We start from the raw sequence: 23,091 nt of genomic DNA on the forward strand, positions 1-23,091 counted from the left end.
TTTATGAAACTGAACAATAAGTAAACACCATTTATGAAATTGGACCAATAAATAGACATTATTTGTGAAACCAAACAAAAAAAAATTAGGCAATACTTCTAAAACTAAGCACGGGTACTAAACTATTCTGAAAACAAATTACTTTTTTTTTTTTTTTTTTTTTTTTTTTTTTTCTTTTTACTTTTTTCTTGTTTCTTAAGTATATATATCAACCCCAAAAGATGACTATGCCACGCCCCACAATTCCCTCATATTGTGCTTTCAATACTATCAATACCATTCTTCATACTTAAAAATTGGAAAACTATGAAGATACGTTCTCTTAGTCCATCCTCATTTCTTAGGCCTTTTACTAGAAAGCAACTCATGCTTATCAGAACTTACCTTTCTACTTTCACAAAGTTTGCAGATGATAAATATGGAATCTCTAATATCAAATACTTTACCATTTTCCCATGGAAGGAATAGTACTAATTGCAAATATAATAAAGCAAATACATGTATTTGAAGGCCTTACCCTTAAGAATATGCCTTCACTGATCTCAATTCTCAAACTAGATTACAACCTTAGCATCGTTGCACATGACAGTTATGCAGTAGTTATAGAAACCAATCCACTGAGATCAAGGGATTTCTCCAACTTCCAATAAGAAACAATTTTTCAAAAGCCATAATGGCTAAGAAACCATGGTTCTACATATATATTTGAGACCATAATTCCTTATCGTCCAAGTTAGTTGAAAAGTACAGCATGCATATTCATTGTCATAGACATTCAGACTATTGTAATCAACATTCATACCAATTCATCTGGGATTTGATAGTCCAATGACAAATTACATCAATCTGGGCCGATACTAACCTTGTATAATCTATTAAATTAAGGGCCAGTATCAGTGTGACATGAGTGGATATCTAATTCCGTTTTGTCCTTTTAAACAATAGAAAGCTAATGCAGATTTTCAAATACCCATCATGCACTATAGATTCTGTATATATGTTATATGCATCTGTTAAGAAAGATGTGTCGGTACGGTCACATACATCTCAAGAAGCCACAATCACGAGGTACCGTTTCAGAAACAGGTCTCTTTGAAGAGAAAATTTCTTGTTCCGAAGCTGTTCTTGATATGTTGTGCACAGCCGTTTCTCGTTCCAAAGCTCTGCAGTAAATTCTTGAATTTTCTTATCCTTCTCATCTTACAAACAAAACACTAGACGCGAGAGACATGACTTAGATCATACTTGATGCATGAAAAGCAAAATGTTAATTAAATTGTATCGTACAGTATGTCAAATTGTCAATTAAATATCCTACGATTTCATATCATCCCTTAACATAGAAGCACACATGATTACAACCATGGATACTTTTATATGCAATGAAAGATGCATACATCTCCCAAATATACACATCTGCGCATGCACACATTGCTTTTGTAAAACCCAGCAACACAAATTTTAATTTGCAAAATTAAATTGTAAAAAAATAAAGATTAAACCCAAAAACAAAAATTAAACAACAACTAGAAACTAATTGCTGTCATAATTTCTCTCGAAAGTTATCTAGCCATGTTTTGAATTGGAATACCGTATATTGCCCATTACAGGCACGTAATCAACAACAAAATTTGAACAGAATTAAAATTAAAAATATTTTAGACAAAATTTTGAAATTGATAAAATTGGAAGAGTGATCAGAGATGGTTAAGGGTTGTTGGTCACGGTTAAATCAGAAACACAGACTAAGAACTTCCTCATCATATCACACTTGAAACCCTAATTTTGCAAATTAATTTAAAAACCAAAAACTTCAAATACCCAGAAACAAAATATTTCACAACCAGAAAATTAGGAACAAAAAAAAAGAATCAGAATTTGATAGGGTAAACCTTCTCCAACACTAATGTCCTCTGAGAATCGACTTCCGTCGGCCCGACAGTCGATACTGGCTCCGTCACGGTGCTATATAAATGATATTTAGATGGCATGGGACCGTGAAGTACACCGGTGATGATCCAAGAGGACGGACAAATACAGATGGTGAAGGATGTACTTTGCGATGTTTGCACTGCTTGCACCTCAGGTACGGTGGCGATGATCCAACTCGCTAGATTTCTTCGACGGAAGGTAGATTCGGCAAGCGTGTCGTCTGGGTCGTATGACATCGTAGCTTCTTTCGGAACCGAGATCTGCACTTGCGTATGACATCCATTAGGATTTCCATTGCCAATTTCAGAGTTTGACGGAGAAGAGGATCTGATGATGGCTGATGAAATGAGAAAATTACAGAAATTACTCTGAGGTTTGTAGACCTTTTCACTCTCTCCATGTGAATTAAACGGACCAAATAAACGGGCCACGATTTGACGTTAGGGGTAAAATTGGAAGCTCAATAAAAAACAAATTTGGGCAATTTTATTGGGTTGATTTAAATTTATGTTTTGTCCTAACTATTAAATAAAAGTTAATTGATGATTTTTTATTAAAATATAAAGATTTGAAGTTATTTTCATTAGTATTTTTATAAAAAAAATGAAGATACACGTGCAAATTGTGAATGAGATTATCACCACCTGCATTGTTATTGTAAAATTTTTTTTTTTTTACATGTCAATACATTATTATGCTACAGTCGTTGTTCCCGTAGGAAATGAATAATCTTCGGATCCCTTCTACCAAATCCACTTAATCAATCAATTCAAGCCCTTGAAATTTGATCCAACGGTTACAAACAGGGAGCTCTTTAAAAGTTATAATAACTTTAGCCGTTGAATCAAATTTTAAGAGCCCATATTAGATGATAGTGTAGATTTGGTGGAAGGGATCCGGAGAGGATTCCTTTCCGTTCCCGTACACACGGAATTGACACTCATCAAATAGTAGTAGTACAATACATAGAAATTTACACTCGTCAAGAGGAAAAATTAGCTTAATTAAGATCAAACCCAACCTTATTCTCAAATTATGCCTTCAACTTAAAACTCGGATCTTGAATTGGCATTGTGGGATGGGAATTTAGAGTGATTGACTCCTCATCAACATCGCCCACAAGTTTGTCCTAAACGTCTGCATGTTTGACACGTGTCACCTATACGTCCGCAGACCGTACGTGCTCTTTCTGGGTCGTACGAACCCTATATATATGTTACATTTTTCATTGTCGATTATTGGGAGCATTATAGTGCAGTTCATTTGGTTAATTTTGTAAGGTGTTGATAAAAGGAGAAGGAAAAATGCAGGCAGTGAAGGACAAGATAAATGAAATAGGCGCCATGAAAAAGGTCAAGGAGGAGGCCAGGGCCGAAGAGAGGGTACTTATATTACAACACTTTATACAAATAGTAATGCATTGATATGTTTGCAGATTATTGTCGATCAATTCCATAAGAAATATAGAGCGACTTAATCATATAAGTCTCGACTCCACAAAGAATATATGCAGGTGTTAGATTTTCTATTTGGTCATTTTCATTGTACAATATTATCATTATAAAAATACACACAAGTACGAAGTGACATGTACATTCATTCATCGGTACATCAATGTACCTATGAACGTGCGTAAATGTGCCTAGAGTGTTTTACTGTACGTTTTGTGTACGTAATCAAACGACTATAATCAGATTTCAACCTAACACTCATTTTTATATTGCTGGATTCAAATTCTATATTACTAGGCTGAGAAGGAAATAGCAAGGGCGAGAGCAGACGTAGCTCATGAGGTGCGATTGGCTAAAGAAGCTGAAGCAGCAATGTCACTGCATGTGGCCAAGGCTGGGGAGATTGCCAGAGCTGGAGACAAGGCAGCACATGAACATGAAATTAAGGCTAAGCGTGCGGCTGATGGTACGAACACTACACATGGACATGGAGCTTCTCCTTCTGAACTGGCCGGTGCGGGAGGTCATCCAGCTTATAAACGCATGCCCTAATTTTTTATTTATCTTTCTCTGAACATGCACCTATGAATTTGTACTCTTTATTCATATATAGACATACATACATACATACATACATACATATATATACATATATATATATATATGTATGCATGTGCTTTGTATTGTTCATGCATTTCCATGTAATTTTCTATGTTAAACAATTTCTTATAGGTTTGATTCGATACAGTTTTCCTTCGGTTTTAGGCAAAATTGCTATGTTGTGTAATATAAAATTAGTAATATTAAATTTGATGTTATTTATAATCTTTGTTCTTATACTAGTAAAAAAAACACTTTGCGCGACGTAGGTCCTTCGTCGTGCAAAGTCAAAAAACGTCGCGCAAAACTTTGCCCAACTCACCTTGGTTGCCCAACTCACCTTGGTTGCGCGACGCATGTAACCCTTCGTCGCGCAAAACTACTTTGCGCAACGCAACCTACGTCGCGCAAAGTCGTTTTGCGCGACGCAGCATACGTCGCGCAAAGTGGATTTTCGTCATTTTTTTTTTTGAAGAAATGGTCAAAAATATTATTTTCTTAACTTTTTTAATAATATTGTAATTAAAATTCTAAACATAATTAATGCACCAAAGAAAAATATTCCATTATAATATATATATATATATATATATATATATATATATGGAAATGTATTGTATATGTCCGAATGAAAAAGAAAAAAAACTACAAGTAATCTTCTTGGTGAAATGGCTATTGGGTATCAGTAGGGTGAAGTGGCTCGAAAGTCGAAGGTGTAGCAAGATCAGGTACTATTGGTAGCGAGATTTGGAGGCCAGTCGTCTGTATGGCTCGTACAAGGTCTCTAAATTGGCCAGCATAAGCTTGCTGCTGCTCGCCCTGGGCCCTTATCTGCTCCCTCATCTGCTCGCCCTGGACCTGAAGCTGACCCTGTAGGGTTGTCACTTGCTCCTTCAATGAATCGACCTCTGCAGTGTTAGATCTGGAAGAAGAGGCACCAATCTCACGAACTCGTGCTTTCCCCATACCCCGAACAACCTTGCCGTGACGACGACCAAGGTTCTGATCCAAGACATCAGTCAGGATCTGAAAACCTGCCTCCTCGGGTACCGGGACGTCCTCAATCGGGGTCTCAGGGGGAAGCTGCGATGTTGCTTCTTGGATAACAGCAGTGCGCTTTTCCACCATAAGAGCCTATAATAATAAAGAAAAAACATATATATAAATAATATTTGAACGATTCATGCATACATATAAGAATAATAACAATTACATTTACTTACATGAAGATGCTCAGTGTTCGCATCTCCAGGTCGAACGTAAACGTCCTCGAACATGTCGATCTCTGGGAATTTAGAACCCTCCTGAAGAAAAAAAAACATTAAGAAAATTTTATTAATCAATAATAATAAATAAATTGTATAAAATTTCTAAATTAATATACTTTTACCTAACGTCGTGCCTCAAGCCTATACGAAAAGGGCTTCGAACCGGAATGGTGAAGAACTGTCTTTGACTCCCGAGCTATCTTGCCAGCAACAGATTTCTTCTGTTAAACACACAATATACATGTTAGTGCGACTATTTGAAATAAATTAATAAAAAAAGCTTAAAAAATAACTAAAACAATAAGAAATTATTATTAAAATATTATGTACATACCACAAATTTTGGGTTCGTAAAATGTTTGCAGAGCCACTCCCAATCCTCTGGCCGATACTTCAACTCGCTTGGGCAACCACTTAGGCGAGCAATCTCCGGAGTATCCCATAGCTTAAAATGCGTGTGAAGATAGTTCTTCCAATGTTTGTACCGGGTTGCTAAGGTCTCATCTAAGTAGGCCTTGACCTCGGGGGATATATCATCAAGATCAAAAATGACCTACAAATATGAAAAACAATAAAATAATAGTAAGAAATTTAATAATATTAAGATAATATATTTTGGTTTTTAATATTTGTAAACAAAACTAAAAAAATGATATTGAATCCGAATTTGTTTATTTAGATGAAGAAAAGAATGCAAGAATTGGAAATATAATTTATGAACCCAATGACATTCATGAACAAGCAACTCAGACATGGCATAAAGTACAAGATTATAATAAACAAGAATCGATAAGATTAGCTTATGAATTTGAAAAAGAAACAGAAGAGTTAATTTCAAAAATTGATGAAATAGATCAAAATGAATTAAATAACCAGATAAAAGAGTTAGATGATTGAATTTCATTACCAGATTCGAAACATACCTAAGTAACCCAGTAAGTCAAAATGAATATACAGAACATCAAGAAGAACAATATTTTTATGAAGAACCAAGTAGTTAAAGGCTAAAAATTAATATACTAATAGACAACTTCATTATAAAGGTTAAAAATTAATATACTAACCGACAACTTGTCTCGCACCAAATCCTTCGTCCTATCGGGAATTTCTACCCACTTCTCCCACTGCATAGGACAATTTTGTTTAATAACAACACCACAGCTACTAACGACGATGCTATGCTGCTGTGCTGTAGCAGCTCCACGATGTACCGGGTCATACTCAATCTTGATCTTGGAGCCAGTCAGACGTACACTCTGTGCTGGCTTCAACATTCGACTAGGCCCCCTAGTTTTTTTTTAGCTGGCCAAAAATACTTAAATAGTGAAAACCCTAAGCTTAAATTTGCACAAAAATTTCGACATAACTTCCCCTAATAGTATAGCATTTCCCAAAACCTTAAAACATTAAAATAATAGTAATTCACAACCCACAACACATTTTCACAATCCAACAAATTTTCAGCATCATAAAAATAATAATTTTAAAAAGGAAAAAAAAAATACAACGTAGTGATCGAGAATTAGAAAAAAACTACCTGGCTGGGAGGCCTCATCCTCAACTCTGGATGCTGAGGAAGTGTGATCAGAAGGGTCCGGCTTGCGACGGCGCCGGTGAGGCCGCCGTGCACTGAGCGGGTGAACGGACACTGATGACGTCGATGAGACAGGCACCTGGGACGCCGTAGGAGTATCCTCAATAAAGGGAGTAGGCTCCCCATTCAATGGAGCACTCACGCATGGAGCAGTAGATGCTGATAATGTGGGAGGCGCATTGGTCACACTCCGACGACGAGTGATCAAACGCGACATCTATACACTTTTTGAACCATAAAATTATAACATTACAAACTAATCAATTAGCAACCAAAGTAATAAGTAGGTTACCAACATTCTTAATTTCAAAACAAGTACGGACAATGTATATTTAAATTGAACAAGTAACAAATTATATGCAACAACCTTATGAACAACCTTGTGTATATGTGTGTGGATCAACAATTAGATACACAAAATAAATGTGACTGTTGTATGGCTGATATTATTCATTTGCAATTTGCTACTATCTGGTGATTCACTTATTGTCAGCTACTGTCCAGAGATATCACTAGCATGCACCAACTTTTACTTGTCCTAGAGTTGATACTTCATTTTATTTCAAGGAATAAGGTGATACAAAAAGAGGATGACGACAAAGAAGAAACAATATCTTCGCCAATATGAAGAATCAGAACGAAAAGCTAAAGCATCTAAGTTATGACATTAATCAACAGAAAAAGGTGAAATTTAAGTCATTTTTCGGTACGATGGACGAAGATTCAAATTCAAGTCTTATTTTCGGTAATCTAGTTATGTAGTTAAGAAGTTTGATACCAAGCAAAGTAGGAAACCCATTAATCCATTTAAAAAGCAAAACTTAAATTACTAACTGTTTGTTCTCCTTATAAAACAATATACAATTATTTACACATGCGTGAATTTTTTCATACCCCAATCCGAGACCCTTCAACACTTTTTGGGCACTTTTATGATCTTCAGGTAAACAATTCTCCTTTGGAAGCATCCTCTTGATAACTCCCAAAAAGTAATCAAAACACTTGTTTGACAAACGAAACTTGATTTTGCCATGCATCAACTCTACAATTGCTGAGAGCACCAAAAAGTTCTCGCAACCCGGATATAATTCTTGCTTGGCATTTTTCAATAGTTTTTCATAGTTTTTAAATTCCTCACTGTCCATGGTTGGATGAACATCATCTCCCCCTTCCTGATTGGTGTTGCTCGAGGCGTATGGATAAACGTCATTTACAATATTCATAACTTGTTCATTAGGATCCACATTAGATACAATAGTCTCCACTTGTGTCACGTATGAAGACGAAGCTTGATCTAATCGTTCTCCATGATGATACCAAGTAGTATAGGTCTCCATCATCCCATTTCTTACTAAATGAAATCGAACATTTTCGAATGTCTCCCACATTGAGTTGTTACACCTTCTACATGGACATCGGATATGAGTTGAATCTGGGTTGTGTCTAATTGCAAATTCAGTGAACTTATCTATTCCATCCAAGTACTCAACATCACATCTATTATGATTATGTATCCACTGTTTGTCCATTTTGTCTGCAATCCCAATAAAAGTACAAGAGTTACAACAACTTCAACTACTGTATTGTCACCTTATTCCTCCGGTAAGGGCCCTATCCCATTCAGGAATGCACAGTTATGTGTCGTAATTTACGATTCCAATGGATTAAATTTCAACGTGGGCTAATTTCGGCAGCATCTCCTTACAGTTCTTCAAGTGCACGCTGTAGATACATAATATCCACCGTGTACTCGAAGAACAACAGGAAATGTTACCAAAATTTCCACTATCGAAACCTAATCCGTGAACCGCAAACTACAACACATAACTATGCATTCCCAAACTGTCCATAAAATGGGACAATTCAAGAATTAATTGGACCGCAGTCATGCTTTCGCATCCATACACGAAATCCAACTAGTTCTCAAACGGGAAACTAAGCTTTTCTTCAAAAAAGTGTACAAAGTTAAGTAGTATTAATTTCGTACAACACAAAACAATTTTGTACGTGATGTACAAAAATTTGTGCATACAAATAAATTAAATCACAATAATTACTAAAGCTAAATAACATAGATAAAATTAATAAAGATCAATTACAAATTCAATCCCAAAAAACTCCAACATGACCAAAAAAGGGCATAGCACGCAGGTAAAGGTACACAATAACAGCTTTGCGCGACGCATGATATACATCATGCAAGAATTGATGTCATAGACATGTTTTTGTTCTGTAGGGTTTAGGGTGTAAAGGTATGACCACATTGCACTAAATGCAAGAATTGATTATGTTCCTATTGGTCAATTGTGTCATAGACATGTTTTTGTTCTGTTTCTCATTGATTTGTTGCTGTTTCTCACTCCTTTTTTACTTTATGTTGTTCTCAGTTGGGTGTACATAACCCGCAATTTATTTGTTATGGTTATAATTTTATACCAATGTTCTATTCTTTGCGACCATTCTGATTTTTGGGTTGTTTCCATTTTTTTCCCCTCTGTTGCGTAGGACTTGGATGGTATGATTATATGCATCATTGCAAGTTCGAGCACCATCGAGAACAGTGATGTACATGCAATTTTGAATACGTTTCGTCAAACTACAGAATATGAAGGGAAACTCTTAGTTTGTACAGTTCATGAACCTAATCTAGAACCCAACTTGGCAGTCACAACGGTTCTTATTGTAGGGTAACGTTTTTCCTTTATGCCTCATGTTAATTATTTAACAGTAGTATTTGTTACTTTCTGACTGTTTATCAAATTTTGATTTGTTGATGCATGATGCATCTCGTGTCTAGTGTTGTTCTAATGTACATTTTATGTGATCACCAGTTTTGCCAGAAAACAAGCTTCTCAGAAAAGCGGCATATTTTCGGGACTGGCCCAGCATTTTCCTTTCATTTTCAATCTTTTCAATAGGCACCAGTGACTACTAAATGACACTCGGGAAAACCTACCTCTTGATAGTGCAGATTCACCAGATTCTAGTGAGATGGGAATTAGAAAGGCTGTTGTTATAGCCAAAGGTTTTGATAAGTACTCTGAAGGACCCGAGGAAGTAACAAACAGCAACTATGATGAGTTCCACCTTTCAAGGTTAAACTGGTTTCCCTATTTTAATTTAGTTCCCTATTTTAATGAACTCCAGTTTAGATGGTAATCTTAATTCTTGTAAGCTTTTTGGGTAAGTAATGATCGGGTTCCCCACCATTTACCTGCCATGAAAGCTTAGGTTATATTAACAATAGCCATACCTAGTTTGCTACTGCTAGGCAAATAGAGCTATTTTTAGGATCCCACCATTTATCTGTTCAGACACCATAAGATAATTTGGTGAAGGAAAGATCATGTGCCATCATCAATAGGAGATCAAAATTTTCAATATATTGGGTATTTACCAAACTAAGTATTTACCCTCAATCATATATGCATGATAAGAACAAAAAAGATCAAAATTTTCAATATATTGGGTAATATTAACCAAAAATTCAATACAATCATATATAAAAAAATGGATAAATAACATAGAGGTTTTTAAATCACCTGAGTGTGATCAGTGGCTATGGAGGTCTGCAGGGGAGGAAGATGGGAAAGCAGCTATGGAGCTTTTGTGTTTTAGAACACTGGAAAGAAAGACAAAAATGCACATTTTCATGTTGACTTTGCGCGACGAAGCTAGACGTCGCGCAAAGCTGTTTTGCGCGACGTAGTAAACTTGCGTCGCGCAAAGTTGGAAAAAAGCGGTAAAACAAGCTTGATTTGGCGCCAAACTCTTGCTCGACGCATGGAACGTCGCGTAAGTGGTCTTAGCGCGACGAAGTGATGCGTGGCGCAAAACTGTTTTGCGCGACGTAGTTGTACCTTCGTTGCGCAAAACAGTTTTGCGCGACGCATTACTACGTCGCGCAAGTTTCCGTCGCGCAAACATGTTTTTCTACTAGTGTATACATTTTATCACACTATTTTTTAGTCGCCCAGCCACGTCTTGCTCGGCACTTATGGATTGCCCCTTATGTGGACTTTCAATGACATTAGAACACTTTTGAAAAAAAAAACAAAAAAAAAAAAGCTCCTAAAATGAGAGCTTCTATTTTTTTATTATTGAATAAACGATATTATCTATACATCAATGGGTAGTGCTGTGAGGGAGTGGGTTAAGTCTTATAATGGGCTACGATAATGTGATTCAAATCTATTTTTGACGAGAATCAAACATAAGATTTTTCACTTATAAATGAAGATAAATACTACTAAACTGTAGTAAGTGACAAATGAGTGCTTCGAGACATTAAAATGAATAAAAAAAAAATCAACTCTAATCATGTTTTTTTAAGAAAATTTCTGGGAGTTCTTAAATAGCTGGTGTTTCGAGAATGTGTAAAATTTTCTACTCCGAGTAGCTCTTTAATGCTAAACGGTTTAAATATTATTTTATTAAAAATTAATTCGTGGTTGGTGTAGAATAATTTTGTAAAGCTTACGCGATAACGTGTAGAGACTTACATGATGCGTTATGGATCATCAAATACGAGATGTGACACGATAATAATTTAATGGTAAATTACATTTTATCCCTTTAGGTTTATGGTCGATTTTCATTCTTTACAACATTTTTAAAACATTTCAATTTCATACATTTACTTATCATTTTATTTTAATTTCATACATCCGTTAGAAAATTCATTAAGTGATGACGTGGCTGCTAAATTTGTGTCACGTGATAAAAATAATAATTTTTTATGCATTTAAAATATTATAATAATTTATCCTATTACAAATATTAAAATTAAAAAAAAATACATCTTCTTCTTCCCCGAGCACACCCTACCCCACCTGCAAACCCCCCCCCCACCCCCAACCCCTACCTCCCATGCAATCCCCCACCCCAACCCACCCAAGCACCTCCGCTGACCTCGGCCTCCTCTTCCGCGAAAAAGTCCTCTACTTAGAAACGTCGATTCCCAAAAGGCCCTCCACCAAAACCCATCCGCTCCTGCCCCCTCTCCTCCCTTAAGTCCGTCGAGGGATGCCTTTCCTCAATGGGCATCGAGCGCTCCGCCCAGGGTCGGATCCTCGACATGTAACCATAACTTTTCATCGTGGACCCGCACTTTGCCCTCTATCCAATCTTTGATTTTCTCCTCATCAAGGTCCGAATCCCCTTTCTGGATATCCGGAAGTCCATAATCTGGTGCCCGAGGGTGGGTTTTAGGTTGCAGGTGGGTTTTGGGTGGGGTGGGGGGGGGGTGGGATGGAGTGTGCTAGGGGAAGAAGAAGATGGTTTTTTTTTAATAAATATTTTTAATAGGATAAATTATTATAATATTTTAAATGCATAAAAATTATTATTTTTGCCACGTGACACAAATTTGGCAGCCACATCAACACCACATCATCACTTAATGGATTTTCTAACGGATGTTTGAAATTGAAATAAAATGATAAGTAAATGTATGAAATTGAAATGTTTTAAAGATGTTGTAAGGAATTGAAATCGACCCCAAACCTGAGAGGGTAAAATGTAATCTACCGATAATTTAAGCATTGATAATGAATTAATATGAAAAGTACTGAATTAACTTTTTCATACAAGCAATTCTGGGTAGGTGGATTTGAATTCAAAACTTTGCTGCATATGTAAATTCCTACAGTTAGTTTGGTAAGTGCTTTTAAACAACTAAAACTGATTTTAGATAAAGTACTTTTGGAACCATATTTTAGTAAAAATACAAGTTAATTCTGGAAAAACACTTGAAGTTCAATCATTTATGTGCTTCTTACTGGAAGCACTTCAAGTGCTTTTAGAACCCAAAAATATTTTCTGTATAATCAATCATTTTAAAGCACTTGCCAGAACGAACCCTTAATCAACAAGCCTTTGCAAGCCAAAAAAAAAAAAATCCAACTATATATAAAGTTGCAGAGGATTAGAGCTCACATATTCCAATTGAATTCATGTACCTTAATACTCACCAGATCCCTACATAAATGTGCATAATAAATTCACATGTCATCACTTAGTCATCCATATCCAACCAACCCAAATCTATCTGGCTTTACATTTAAAGAAACCCTATAACTACGTATTTCAACTCTATATATACCTTATTTCAGGGAATGAACTACAAGGGGCCGCCTCAACCTCAAAACCATCTAATCCATTGTCTCTTCCTTCAACAATCCCTAGCTCACCATGACAAGAAAAAAAATTAAGCTTGCATACATAAGAGATGATGTTTCAAGAAAAGTCACCTTCAAGAAAAGGAAGAATGGGCTGATGAAGAAGGTAAGGGAACTTAGCATTCTTTGTGGAATTGATGTATCTGCTATCGTTTATAGCCAGTATGATACCAAACCAGATGTTGGTTCGTGCCGAGATGTAGCCCGACGAATTGTCACAAGGTTTAAGCAGATGCCGGAGAGGGACAAAAGCAAAAATATGCTGAATCAAGAGAGTTTTCTTAGGCAGCAGATACTTAAAGCTGAGGAGCAGTTGAAAAAACAAATTAAGGAAAACCAAGAGAAGGAAATTATGGTACAATCTATGCGCGGGAGCCTCCCAGCTGACTGGTTGCAGGATTTGAGTGGTACGGATTTGAACGGCTTGTTGTTGTCGATTGAGAAAAATATAGAAGCAATTGAGGAAGAAATGCAAGAGGCTTGACCATTAGCAACAATAATTAATGAGGTTGGAGGGGTAACGAAAAAGGGAGGAGAAATGACGGGGTATTAGGTTATATTAAAATAAATTTACCGCTCTTCTATTTGGATTTTCATTATAATTTAATTCGAAAATTATGTAGTGCAATGTCATATCAAAATTGTCTTGAAGATCTTTACCCACAAAAAAAAAAAAAAAAGTCTTGAACACAAAGCATTTAAATCTTAACCGCTAAAGTGGTGGTGGTTTTTTTTTTCTTTTTTTTTTAAACAAAAAATATTATCTACATTAAGGAAGTGGAAGAGTATGTTAAGTCTCACAATGACCTAGCAATAATGTGGTTCAATTCGTCTTTGGTGGAATCGAACCTAAGACCTCTCAGGTACCAATGAAGAGGAATACTATTAAACCGTAGTACTAAGTGACAACCGCTAAGGTGTTCTATATAAATGATTTGTATGTCGACACTGTTGTTGGGTTTCTTAATTCCTCTGATTAAAAAAGGCTCATGGTTGCATTTAGTATCGCGGTTTCAGTTATAGGTTCAAATTTTGTGAACTGAAATTTATTTATTTCCTATCTCTTAGTATAAAATATATCGTTGTATAAAAAAAAGGGTGAAGGTCACTACTTATTACTCTTATGGTCTAGTGGAATTTTACTACATTTTATGAGAGGTCATAAGTTTGACTCCCGTTGATGGTTAGTTCAATACTGAATTATTATATATGCCTAGTCAATTGCCTGTTTAGCCAAATCCTTCACCCCTAAATGTAAAAGAGTAGTGCTGCACTTACCCTCTATTTGTATCATCTCTCTAATAGAGATAGGATCCATCAACACATGCAGATTCTATCTTATTATAGATGATACAAATAGATAGTATAATAACATTTTTGAAAGTAAAATACCGTTGCTATTTGGACTCCATGTGCATAATACTTGTGCACGCACAATGTCACATCTCGGCCAAACTGACACACCCCGACCTAAATCAAGGCATGATGGCCGTCACGTCAGGGTGACGTAGCCATGTGCGCATTGTGGAAGTGATAAGGATATAAAAATGTGAGTAAATAAAAACCAAGCTAACTAATTTACACTAGACGAATAAATAGGTGCGAGTGACGAGATTTAAGTGTAAACACACATAATCAAAGCATAGGTAGCCTAACTGCAGTCCAGCAGGACATATACTAATTATACAATACCAAAAGTATGGTCCTACATTAGTTTTAGTCTGTCAGAACCACCGTAGCCTCCTCGCAAGCCACCAACAAGCACGCCTACCTAAAAAACCTGGAGGGGCGTAAAACAGAAAGTGTGAGTGGGCAAAAATAAAGCTTTTTTGTTTTTTTTTTATAAAAAAAAAAACACTTCTCTTTCCAAAAATAATAACCCATCGCCGTAAAACCTGTATAATTTCTCAGAAAATAGAATACTTATCTATATCGAAACCATACTTGAAATAACCACATCCACATGTATGTCATGCCAAATATCTCAACATAATGAATTAAGTAAACCAGTGTTGGAAATATGCCCTAAAAGTCAATCTTTGGAAGAAACCTGTCAGGACAAATGAATGGATGTATAGATGATTCTTATACATCAAATGGCAAAGATACTAATTAGGACTATCTCAATAAACGATATATGTCCTAAATAGTGAATCCATGGACAATGGATTGATTGAAGAAGTAATCTAATGATGTTAGACTACAGAGACCTTCTTCACATAACCATAATGTCCAAAAAGGTTCCTGGTCATTGGATTGTCGGAGGGATACTGACAATGCTTAGACCGGTACATACTGTGTCTGCTTCAAATGGAAGGATGGAAAGTCTCATCCCATTCGTGTGGTGACACTAAGACATGTATGTAGGTGCTCATTAAGGGAATGAGTTCACTGAAAACAATCGAACGAGAGTACTTGCATGGAGGTCTACTCACATGTCAAGCAAGTAACTCTAATGGTTGGAATAATGTAAGTAGTCCTTTGACCTGAGGCATCGTCGTTGTCTTGTGGCTAAGTACTTAATCTTTGATTATGTCAAAGTCACCCCATTCGCGGGTGTCCACGGCATAATTGGGGTTAAGCCACTTAGTCATGAAGGCAAGTGAATGCGCAACAAGGAATCTCTAATCCTCGATAAGAGAGGAAGAATACTCTAAGATATGATTTGGGAATCTTCGGCCGAAGTATCGAGCGTAATAAAGGAAAGCGTTCCTATGCGACTCAATTGAATCATATAAGAAGGAATAATCACATTAGGGGTTTGACATAATATATCCATACCCTAGTAATGTGATTGAGAGTATTGTTTTAGAGAAGGATCGAATTACATTGTAATTCCAACTGAATAGGTTCTCCGAACAACTTCTACATTAGCTTGGGTAGCTATGATATATGGTTAGATGTCACTCATAGCTTGTGAGTTCTTCTAGATGATTAAATGTAGTCATCAAAGAAGAAGGTGAATTAAAAGGAAGTTTTAATTCACTAAGTGATTGAATTAAATATAATCAATTGGATTGATGTCAATCACCTCACTACCTTGCTAATTAGAACCTAAAATGATTGTACATCGATACACTCTTGTGGTGAGTAATTAATGGATGATGGAAATAATTAATTGGATTAATTAAGTGTTGTGATTAATTTAGAAAGTCTAAAGAAACCATAAAAGCGATAAAAGATCGTTTTGGGCTTAAAGAAACGTTCGGGTTTAATTGGGCCCATTGGGCTTTTATTCAAGCATTGGATGACTAGAAATAAATAAAAGCCCAAAACCCAAACCAACACAAAGGGGCCGGCCATTTAAAGTGGAGAGGGAGAGATATTAAGTCAAGTTGTTGACTAGGTTTCTTTTTGTCTATATAAGGAACTTTATAGAGATTTATTCCTTAGGGTTTTTGTGTGTTTAAAACAACAAAGAGGCAAAAGAAATAGCTCTCTAAAACTACACAAAGGCCGGCCACCTTAAGGGTGATTTAGCTAATCCTTTTTCACTCTTTTGGTTATTCCTCCATCCATCTCACTACACTAGTGGGTGTGGATCTTTAGAGGTCTTTTCCTTTGGAGACTAAAGGAGAACCTAGGAGCACTCTTACCAACAAAGTGGAGGAGGCAAAGAGGGAGGCTAGGCTCAAGGAGTTCAAGGAGCAAAGGGCTTGGAGGTGGTCCATCATTGGTCTAAAATCTAGATCAAGAGGTATAGATCTATTCCTTCACTTTGTTCTTAACTTAAATGTTTTAGATGCATTATATATAAACCTATGAACCTTGAAGGAGATTTGCATGACTATAGCTTTGATATTATTTGATAACATGCTTCCGTTGCTTATGTATATTAATTTTGAATTGTATATGCATGCTAGTCATTTCGAAATCCCATATTAATCTCATAGATTTCCCTTCAAGTGGTATCAGAGCCAAAGGTTTATGTATAATGTGTCATTTTGGATTTTATGCATATGGGTATTAATATTATGTATGACATAATTATTGCTTCATTCAAAATATGTTTATCTTTTGTTTTTCAATAGTTGAAAAATGTTAGTCAATAGTTGAGAAAGATATGTATGCAAAAGATGTTTTGTATGCATGAATGAAAATTGAGTTTTGAACTAGTTTGACATATTATTTCTTCATTTAAAGTATGTTTATCTTTTGTTTTTCAATGGTTGAAAAATACAAATCAAGAGTTGAAAAAGATATGCATGTAAAAGGTGTTTTGGATGCATGAATGAAGAGTAAGTTTTGAACAAAATTTGGGGTTTTGTTCCTTGTGGTAGGCACGGCATTAAGGGGGTTTTTTTGGGCATGCAGTGCAGGAGGTGAACATCACGTGAAGGACTGTGCCCTGGCCACGGGCGGGAGCACTAACACTGGGGTGCAGGATAATGAGCTCTATATGCATCTATGTATAACCATCATAATGCAACTCATAATCATTAATACCTATACTCACCTGGAACTTACCTGTGCATCCGCAGCGTCAACAATATTATACACAACTACTAGAAAGCATATTCTAAGATATACATTATTTGACATGACATTTAAATCATAAAATCATTTCAATCAACTTTTAGGGGAAAAACATAAAGCATATATATATATACTAAAAACCAAAAGCCCACTCATTGGTATGTGGCAGAGTCGTAACCCCCGAGCCTCGCCTGACTGTGCTCGTCCTTAAGAAACGTCTCACATATATGTGAAACAACTATTTTAACATTATTTTAAGCACATAACCAAACTATGTAATAACTTCTCATACGTTGCTTAATTGGGGTATTTGAATATACCAACATGGCCTACTCGACACCACGAACATTCCCATATTTTAAGAAATTTTTTCTAAGTTTCCATGCACCGACGGATTCCCTAATGGAGTTAGGGAATATTCTGTTAAATAACAGTATATTCCGTTTAATTTACCTGACGTCGTTAGCATATTTCGTCAAAGTAAATGCATATGTTATTGTTGACGCTGCGGTCACTCATGTAAGTTCTAGGTGAGTTTATAAACTGTGAATGTGAGTTGTATGGTTATGATTACCTTTGATGCATTTAGAGCTCATAAACCTGCACCTCGATGTTAGTGCTCCCGCCTGTGGCCAGGGCACAGTCCTTCACGTGATGTTCACTTCTCGCATCGCACGCTCACCTAGGATCCAAGTTTGGTGCATAGTCCTGTCGTACAGACCACTATAGGTGGTTCCGACTTGTAGGTGACTCGCAATTATTCGCACAGTCTTCACGTGATCATAGCACTTGAGTGTACTTATTTACACCAAGTCCCGTCGTACAGACCACTATAGGTGGTTCCGACTCGTGTGCAAGCATACTTAATGAGCTATAGGTTCAGCCATATAGGCCACAATATGTGGATCCGGCTGACATATTACTTTTATTGATTTACTTCACCCGGTTTACTCGTTATTGACGTTGAGATATTTGACATGGTATAGATGTGGATTTTGCTATTTCGAGTATGGTTTTGATTTATGTATATATTCTATTTTCTGGGAAATTATACAGGTTTTACGGCGAGTGGTTACTACCTTTGATAATTGAAATGGTTTTTGAAAAGCTTTGTTTTTGCCCACTCACATTTTCTGTTTTGCGCCCCTCCAGGTTTTAATTGTTGAAAGTTCGCATCAACGAGGATTCTTGGCAAATCTCAGGATAGGTGGCTACTTCTGAGGGTAGAATCCTTATCCACTATACCGTACTTACTTATGCTCTAACGTCATGTGTGAACTGGGTTCATTCCCACTCACCAGCGCACTTTGGTATTTAGGCACTCTTAGGTTTAAATTTATTCACATTTTTCACATCATCACACTTTATGGCTTCGTCACCTTCTGGGTGTCGGCCAACACAACTCGATTCGGAGTCCTAGTGGACGTTTGAGGTCGAGGTGTGTCACTGTACGATAGTGCTGGAGTTGCCTATTATTGCAACTTGTATGACGGTGCCAGAGTTGCCTATCATTGCAACATGTACGATGGTGCCGGAGTTGCCTATCATTGCAATCTGTACGACAATGTCGGAGTTGCCTATGAGTCGTACAGGTTGCATTAGGCAACTTCGACTCATGTGTTATCATAGATTGATTTATGAGTGGTACAGGTTGTGTTAGGCAACTCTGACTCATGGGTTACCATAGATTGATGAGCACTTGATTTATTATGCTGTTGCCGATATGTAATGATTGGAATATTCTTGGATTTACTGTTGATTTACATTTGATTTCATACTTATATGTAGTATGATTTCCTGGACCCTATACAGGTATTATAAGCGAGGGTTTATATCTTTTAGAAGGTCTTTATTAAAGATTTATTTTCAAGCCCACTCACTCTTGTTTTTATCCTTCTAGGTTCTAGAAGAAGAGTTTTCGTATTGACGAGGATTCATGGCAAATATTGGTATTAGAGATTACCTTCGATGGTATGATTTTCAATCCACTCTACTGTACTTTATTTATGGTCTGACGTCACGTGTGAAATGAGTTCATTCCCGCTCACAGCGCACTTTCGTATTTAGGCACTTTTAGGTTTAAATTTATTCACATTTTCCACATTATTACACTTTATAGCTTCGTCACCTTCCAGGTATCGGTCAACACATCTTGATTCGGAGCCTTAGTGGACAATTCGGGTTGGGGTGTGTCAGTTGATCCAACGGTCGGATCGTCGATTACTATAATGTTCCAGTGGCAGACCTTAACGAAATTTCGCCAGATTTTGCAGATTTTCTGGCCAATCTTTGGAACTCCATATCTCACTTGTTTGTCAACCAAATTCGATCCATATTATACCAAAATGAAACGAGAGAAGTGTAGAACAAGATTATACTTGCTCGGAGTCTAAATGGTCGCTAGAGATGGCCAGAAAATGGTGTGAAAGATGGCTGTTCGTAGGAAAATAGGGAAATTCGCCAGAATTTTTGGGCAACCTTTCAATGTCCATAACTTTGTCAGTACTCAATGAAATCAAGTGATTCAAAAAACGGAAATCATAGTTCTCGATAAGACGAAGAGATTGGTACCTTACAAGATACTATCTTGCTGCGATTTGACCAGAAAATACCTCGAAAGTGGCGAAGGTCGCCCAAAACCGGGCCTACTTTAAATCGTTATAATTCATAATATTTGGGGAATGTAGGAACTTACGGATCGGGAATCTGACGTACGAATCTTCCTGAATTGGATTTGTAAGTTTATAAAATAAAACGTTAACCGCCACTTGAATTTGTAATTGGTGGAGATCCAACTGTTGGATTGTAATGAAACTTTAGGATGTTGTTCTATAAGCATAATGTGGATATTTGGAAGTAAGGGATCAAAATCTGTGATGCGGATCTTCCAGATTGAATTACGTAGGGTTGTGTTTTATGTAAGTTACATATTCTGTCGATAAGATTTCTGAGACATGATTTGATAATTATTCTAGGCGTCGATTGTTCGTGACACCTTGATGTGTGTGCTAGGGAGTTGTAGCGCGGAATCCAGGTGAGTGGGCTTTTGGTTTTCAATAAATGTATATATGCTTTAAGTTTTTCCCAGAAAATTGATTTAAATGATTTTGCATTTTAAATTCCATGTCAATTGTTTTATATTTTAGAATATGCAGTAGTAGTTTTGTATGTTAGTATTTGACGCCGCGGACGCTCAGGTAAGTTCCAGGTGAGTAAATGTTGATGATAGAGATTGCAGTGTATATGATTGTGATGAGATGCATTTAGAGCTCATTATCCAACACCCCGGTGCTAGTGCTCCTGCCTATGGCTAGGGCAGAGTCATTCACGTGATGTTCACCTCCCGCACCGTACGCTCACCTTGTATCCAAGTTTGGTGCACAACCTTGTCATACAAACCACAATAGGTGATTCCGACTCGTAGGTGACCCGCGATTTATCACACATCCTTCACGTGATCGTAGCACTTAAGCGTACTTATTTGCACCCAGCCTTGTCATACAAACCACCTTAAGTGGTTCCGACTCGTGTGCAGAATTAGAGTGATGAGCTATAGGTTTAGCCATACAGGTCACATTAGGTGACTCCGAATGGCATATCATTTTATATTGATTTATTTAACCTGGCTTGCATATATGTTACTGAGATACTTGACATGGCATATACTTGGTTTTCACTACTCTCGAGCATGATTTCTATATACGTACGTATTGCTATGTTTTGGGAAAATTATACGGGTTTTATGGTGAGGGGCTTTTATGTTTAGAAAGAGAAAAGTGTTTTCAAAAGCTTTATTTTTGCCCACTCACGTTTTTTGTTTTTCGCCCCTCCAGGTTTTAACTACTGAGTGATCATATTGATGAGGATTCTTGGCGAGTCTCAGTATATATGGCTACTTCTGAGGGTATGATCTTTACCCACTCTACTATACTTTACTTATGCTCTAACGTCACGTGTGAGATGGGTTCATTTCTGCTCACTAGTGAACTTTGTATTTGGGCACATTTAGGTTTTAAATTTATTCACATTTTCCATATCACTACACTTTATGGCTTCGTCACCCACCAGGTGTTGGCCAGCACAGCCTGATTCGGAGTCCTAGTGGACATTCCAGGTCGGGGTGTGTTAGTTTGATATAAATTGTCACATCCCGGCCCGAGCCCCCACCATATCCTGGGCCTCACCTTCACCTTGGCACGATATTGTCCGTTTTGGGCCCCAACCATGCCCTCACGGTTTTGTTTTTGGGAACTCACACGAGTACTTCCCAATGGGTCACCCATCATAGGATTGCTTTCGCGCGAACTCGCTTAACTTCGGAGTTCCGAAGGAATCCGAAGCCAGTGAGCTCCCAAAAAGCCTCATGCTAGGTAGAGATGGGGATATACATATAAGGTGATAGGAGCGTATTTATGCAACTTTGTTATCTTATTTCTTTGCATATACTTAGTTATTTTCCATTTATTATCGTAATTTAAGTTATTTTCGTATTATTGTAGGTCCAATTGGTAAAGATGACAATAAATGGCTAAATGGAGCAATTTGGAGCAGTTTTGGACTTCGATTGGATAACATGCGTGTTGAGTAGTGAGGCTGGACATGTTTGGTGTTTTACATGTGCTAAATATGTGCTAAAATCTGGAGGAATTAAATTTGGAAGCTTGGAAGACAAGGAAAGACATAATCTTATCTTACTTTATCCAAACTTATCTTATCTTATCCAATTTATCTTATCTTATCTAACCTTATCCAAACATTATCCCATTTTATACAACATTATCTCATATTATCTCCAGCTACAAAAGGAGTTCTTATCCTATTCTAAATACTTCCCATCTGATTCTAGGAGTCCTAATCCATTCAAACACCCTTACCCTTTTTCTCCTTGGTTTCTGCCGAACCCTACCATGTATATATGTATTTCTGCCGCAACAATTGGGGAGAAAAGACTTGTGCCGCATGCCTTATTCAAAACTTGTGCTGCAACCTGCAAGGATTAGAGAAGGATTGTGCCACATATTGCATTCAACCATCGGAGATTTTCAGAGTTATTCTATCCTTATTTAGTTTCAATGTTTATTTTAGATTCCTTTTCAATTATGATGAACATGTGTAACTAAATTTCTTTTTAGCTGGTGAATTCGAAGCCATGATCATATGTTTTATATGAATTGATTACATCCAGTTATTGTTTCGTAAAATATGAATGCAATTTACTTATCTGTTTTATAGAGAACTTATTCTTGTATTTTATTAATGATGCATACTTAGTTTGCATGCAGGGATTTGATGCTAGAATATAAGGAAATTTCACCTAATCGTTATGAGCTTATATTTATAAGTAGTAAAAGTCATTAGTCATGATTGAGTTATGTAAATCCATGGCAAGAGTATCATGCTTGTCATAGTTACGAATGCATTGTCAATGCTTATGATTTTCACAGAACTTAATGACCTTTGTTATGTGTCTCTATCATGCTTTTCATAGTTAGGGAACTTAAGAAGGATAATTTGGTTACGTCGTTGAGTCCAATTCAATGAACTTAGGAAAGTCTGAGAATTAATTAGTGCATTCACAATTAATTTGGGGC

At 36.7% G+C, this 23,091-nt stretch overlaps 3 protein-coding genes and 1 long non-coding RNA gene across 4 annotated transcripts; 2 read left to right on the forward strand and 2 right to left on the reverse strand.

The window, feature by feature from the left end:
• Positions 1 to 781: 781 nt before the first annotated feature.
• Positions 782 to 2,341, reverse strand: LOC108172937 (uncharacterized). The gene is made up of 2 exons (XR_001789516.3): positions 1,893 to 2,341; positions 782 to 1,214 (listed from the first exon to the last, which is right to left on the reverse strand). It is a non-coding gene; the product is annotated as an uncharacterized lncRNA (long non-coding RNA).
• Positions 2,342 to 3,175: 834 nt separating this feature from the next.
• Positions 3,176 to 4,208, forward strand: LOC103431204 (late embryogenesis abundant protein 6-like). The gene is made up of 2 exons (XM_008369340.3): positions 3,176 to 3,314; positions 3,681 to 4,208. Exons 1-2 carry the CDS (start codon positions 3,237 to 3,239, stop codon positions 3,933 to 3,935), a joined length of 333 nt encoding a protein of 110 aa, XP_008367562.3. The 5' UTR covers positions 3,176 to 3,236; the 3' UTR covers positions 3,936 to 4,208.
• A 447-nt stretch (positions 4,209 to 4,655) lies between these two features.
• LOC139197659 (uncharacterized) lies at positions 4,656 to 5,494 on the reverse strand. Its single transcript, XM_070825603.1, has 3 exons — positions 5,399 to 5,494; positions 5,207 to 5,287; positions 4,656 to 5,099 (listed from the first exon to the last, which is right to left on the reverse strand). The coding sequence occupies exons 1-3, from the start codon at positions 5,492 to 5,494 to the stop codon at positions 4,656 to 4,658; spliced, it is 621 nt and encodes a 206-aa protein (XP_070681704.1).
• Positions 5,495 to 13,037: 7,543 nt separating this feature from the next.
• LOC103406056 (agamous-like MADS-box protein AGL80) lies at positions 13,038 to 13,508 on the forward strand. Its single transcript, XM_008345076.4, has one exon. The coding sequence runs from the start codon at positions 13,038 to 13,040 to the stop codon at positions 13,506 to 13,508; it is 471 nt and encodes a 156-aa protein (XP_008343298.3).
• Positions 13,509 to 23,091: the final 9,583 nt, after the last annotated feature.

The sequence above is a fragment of the Malus domestica genome, chromosome 07 (genome assembly GCF_042453785.1).
Source record: "Malus domestica chromosome 07, GDT2T_hap1".
Classification (NCBI taxonomy): Eukaryota; Viridiplantae; Streptophyta; class Magnoliopsida; order Rosales; family Rosaceae; genus Malus; species Malus domestica.

Bases quoted from the DNA above. Each gene is read 5' to 3' on its own strand.
- LOC139197659 (XM_070825603.1), bottom strand. From the start codon at position 5,494: ATGTATATTGTGTGTTTAACAGAAGAAATCTGTTGCTGGCAAGATAGC. The intron at 5,288-5,398 runs GTATAGGCTTGA...TTTTTTCTTCAG, and splicing joins TCCGGTTCGAAGCCCTTTTC to GAGGGTTCTAAATTCCCAGA. The intron at 5,100-5,206 runs GTAAGTAAATGT...ATGGTGGAAAAG, and splicing joins CGAACACTGAGCATCTTCAT to CGCACTGCTGTTATCCAAGA.
- LOC103431204 (XM_008369340.3), top strand. From the start codon at position 3,237: ATGCAGGCAGTGAAGGACAAGATAAATGAAATAGGCGCCATGAAAAAG. The intron at 3,315-3,680 runs GTACTTATATTA...CTATATTACTAG, and splicing joins AGGCCAGGGCCGAAGAGAGG to GCTGAGAAGGAAATAGCAAG.
- LOC103406056 (XM_008345076.4), top strand. From the start codon at position 13,038: ATGACAAGAAAAAAAATTAAGCTTGCATACATAAGAGATGATGTTTCA.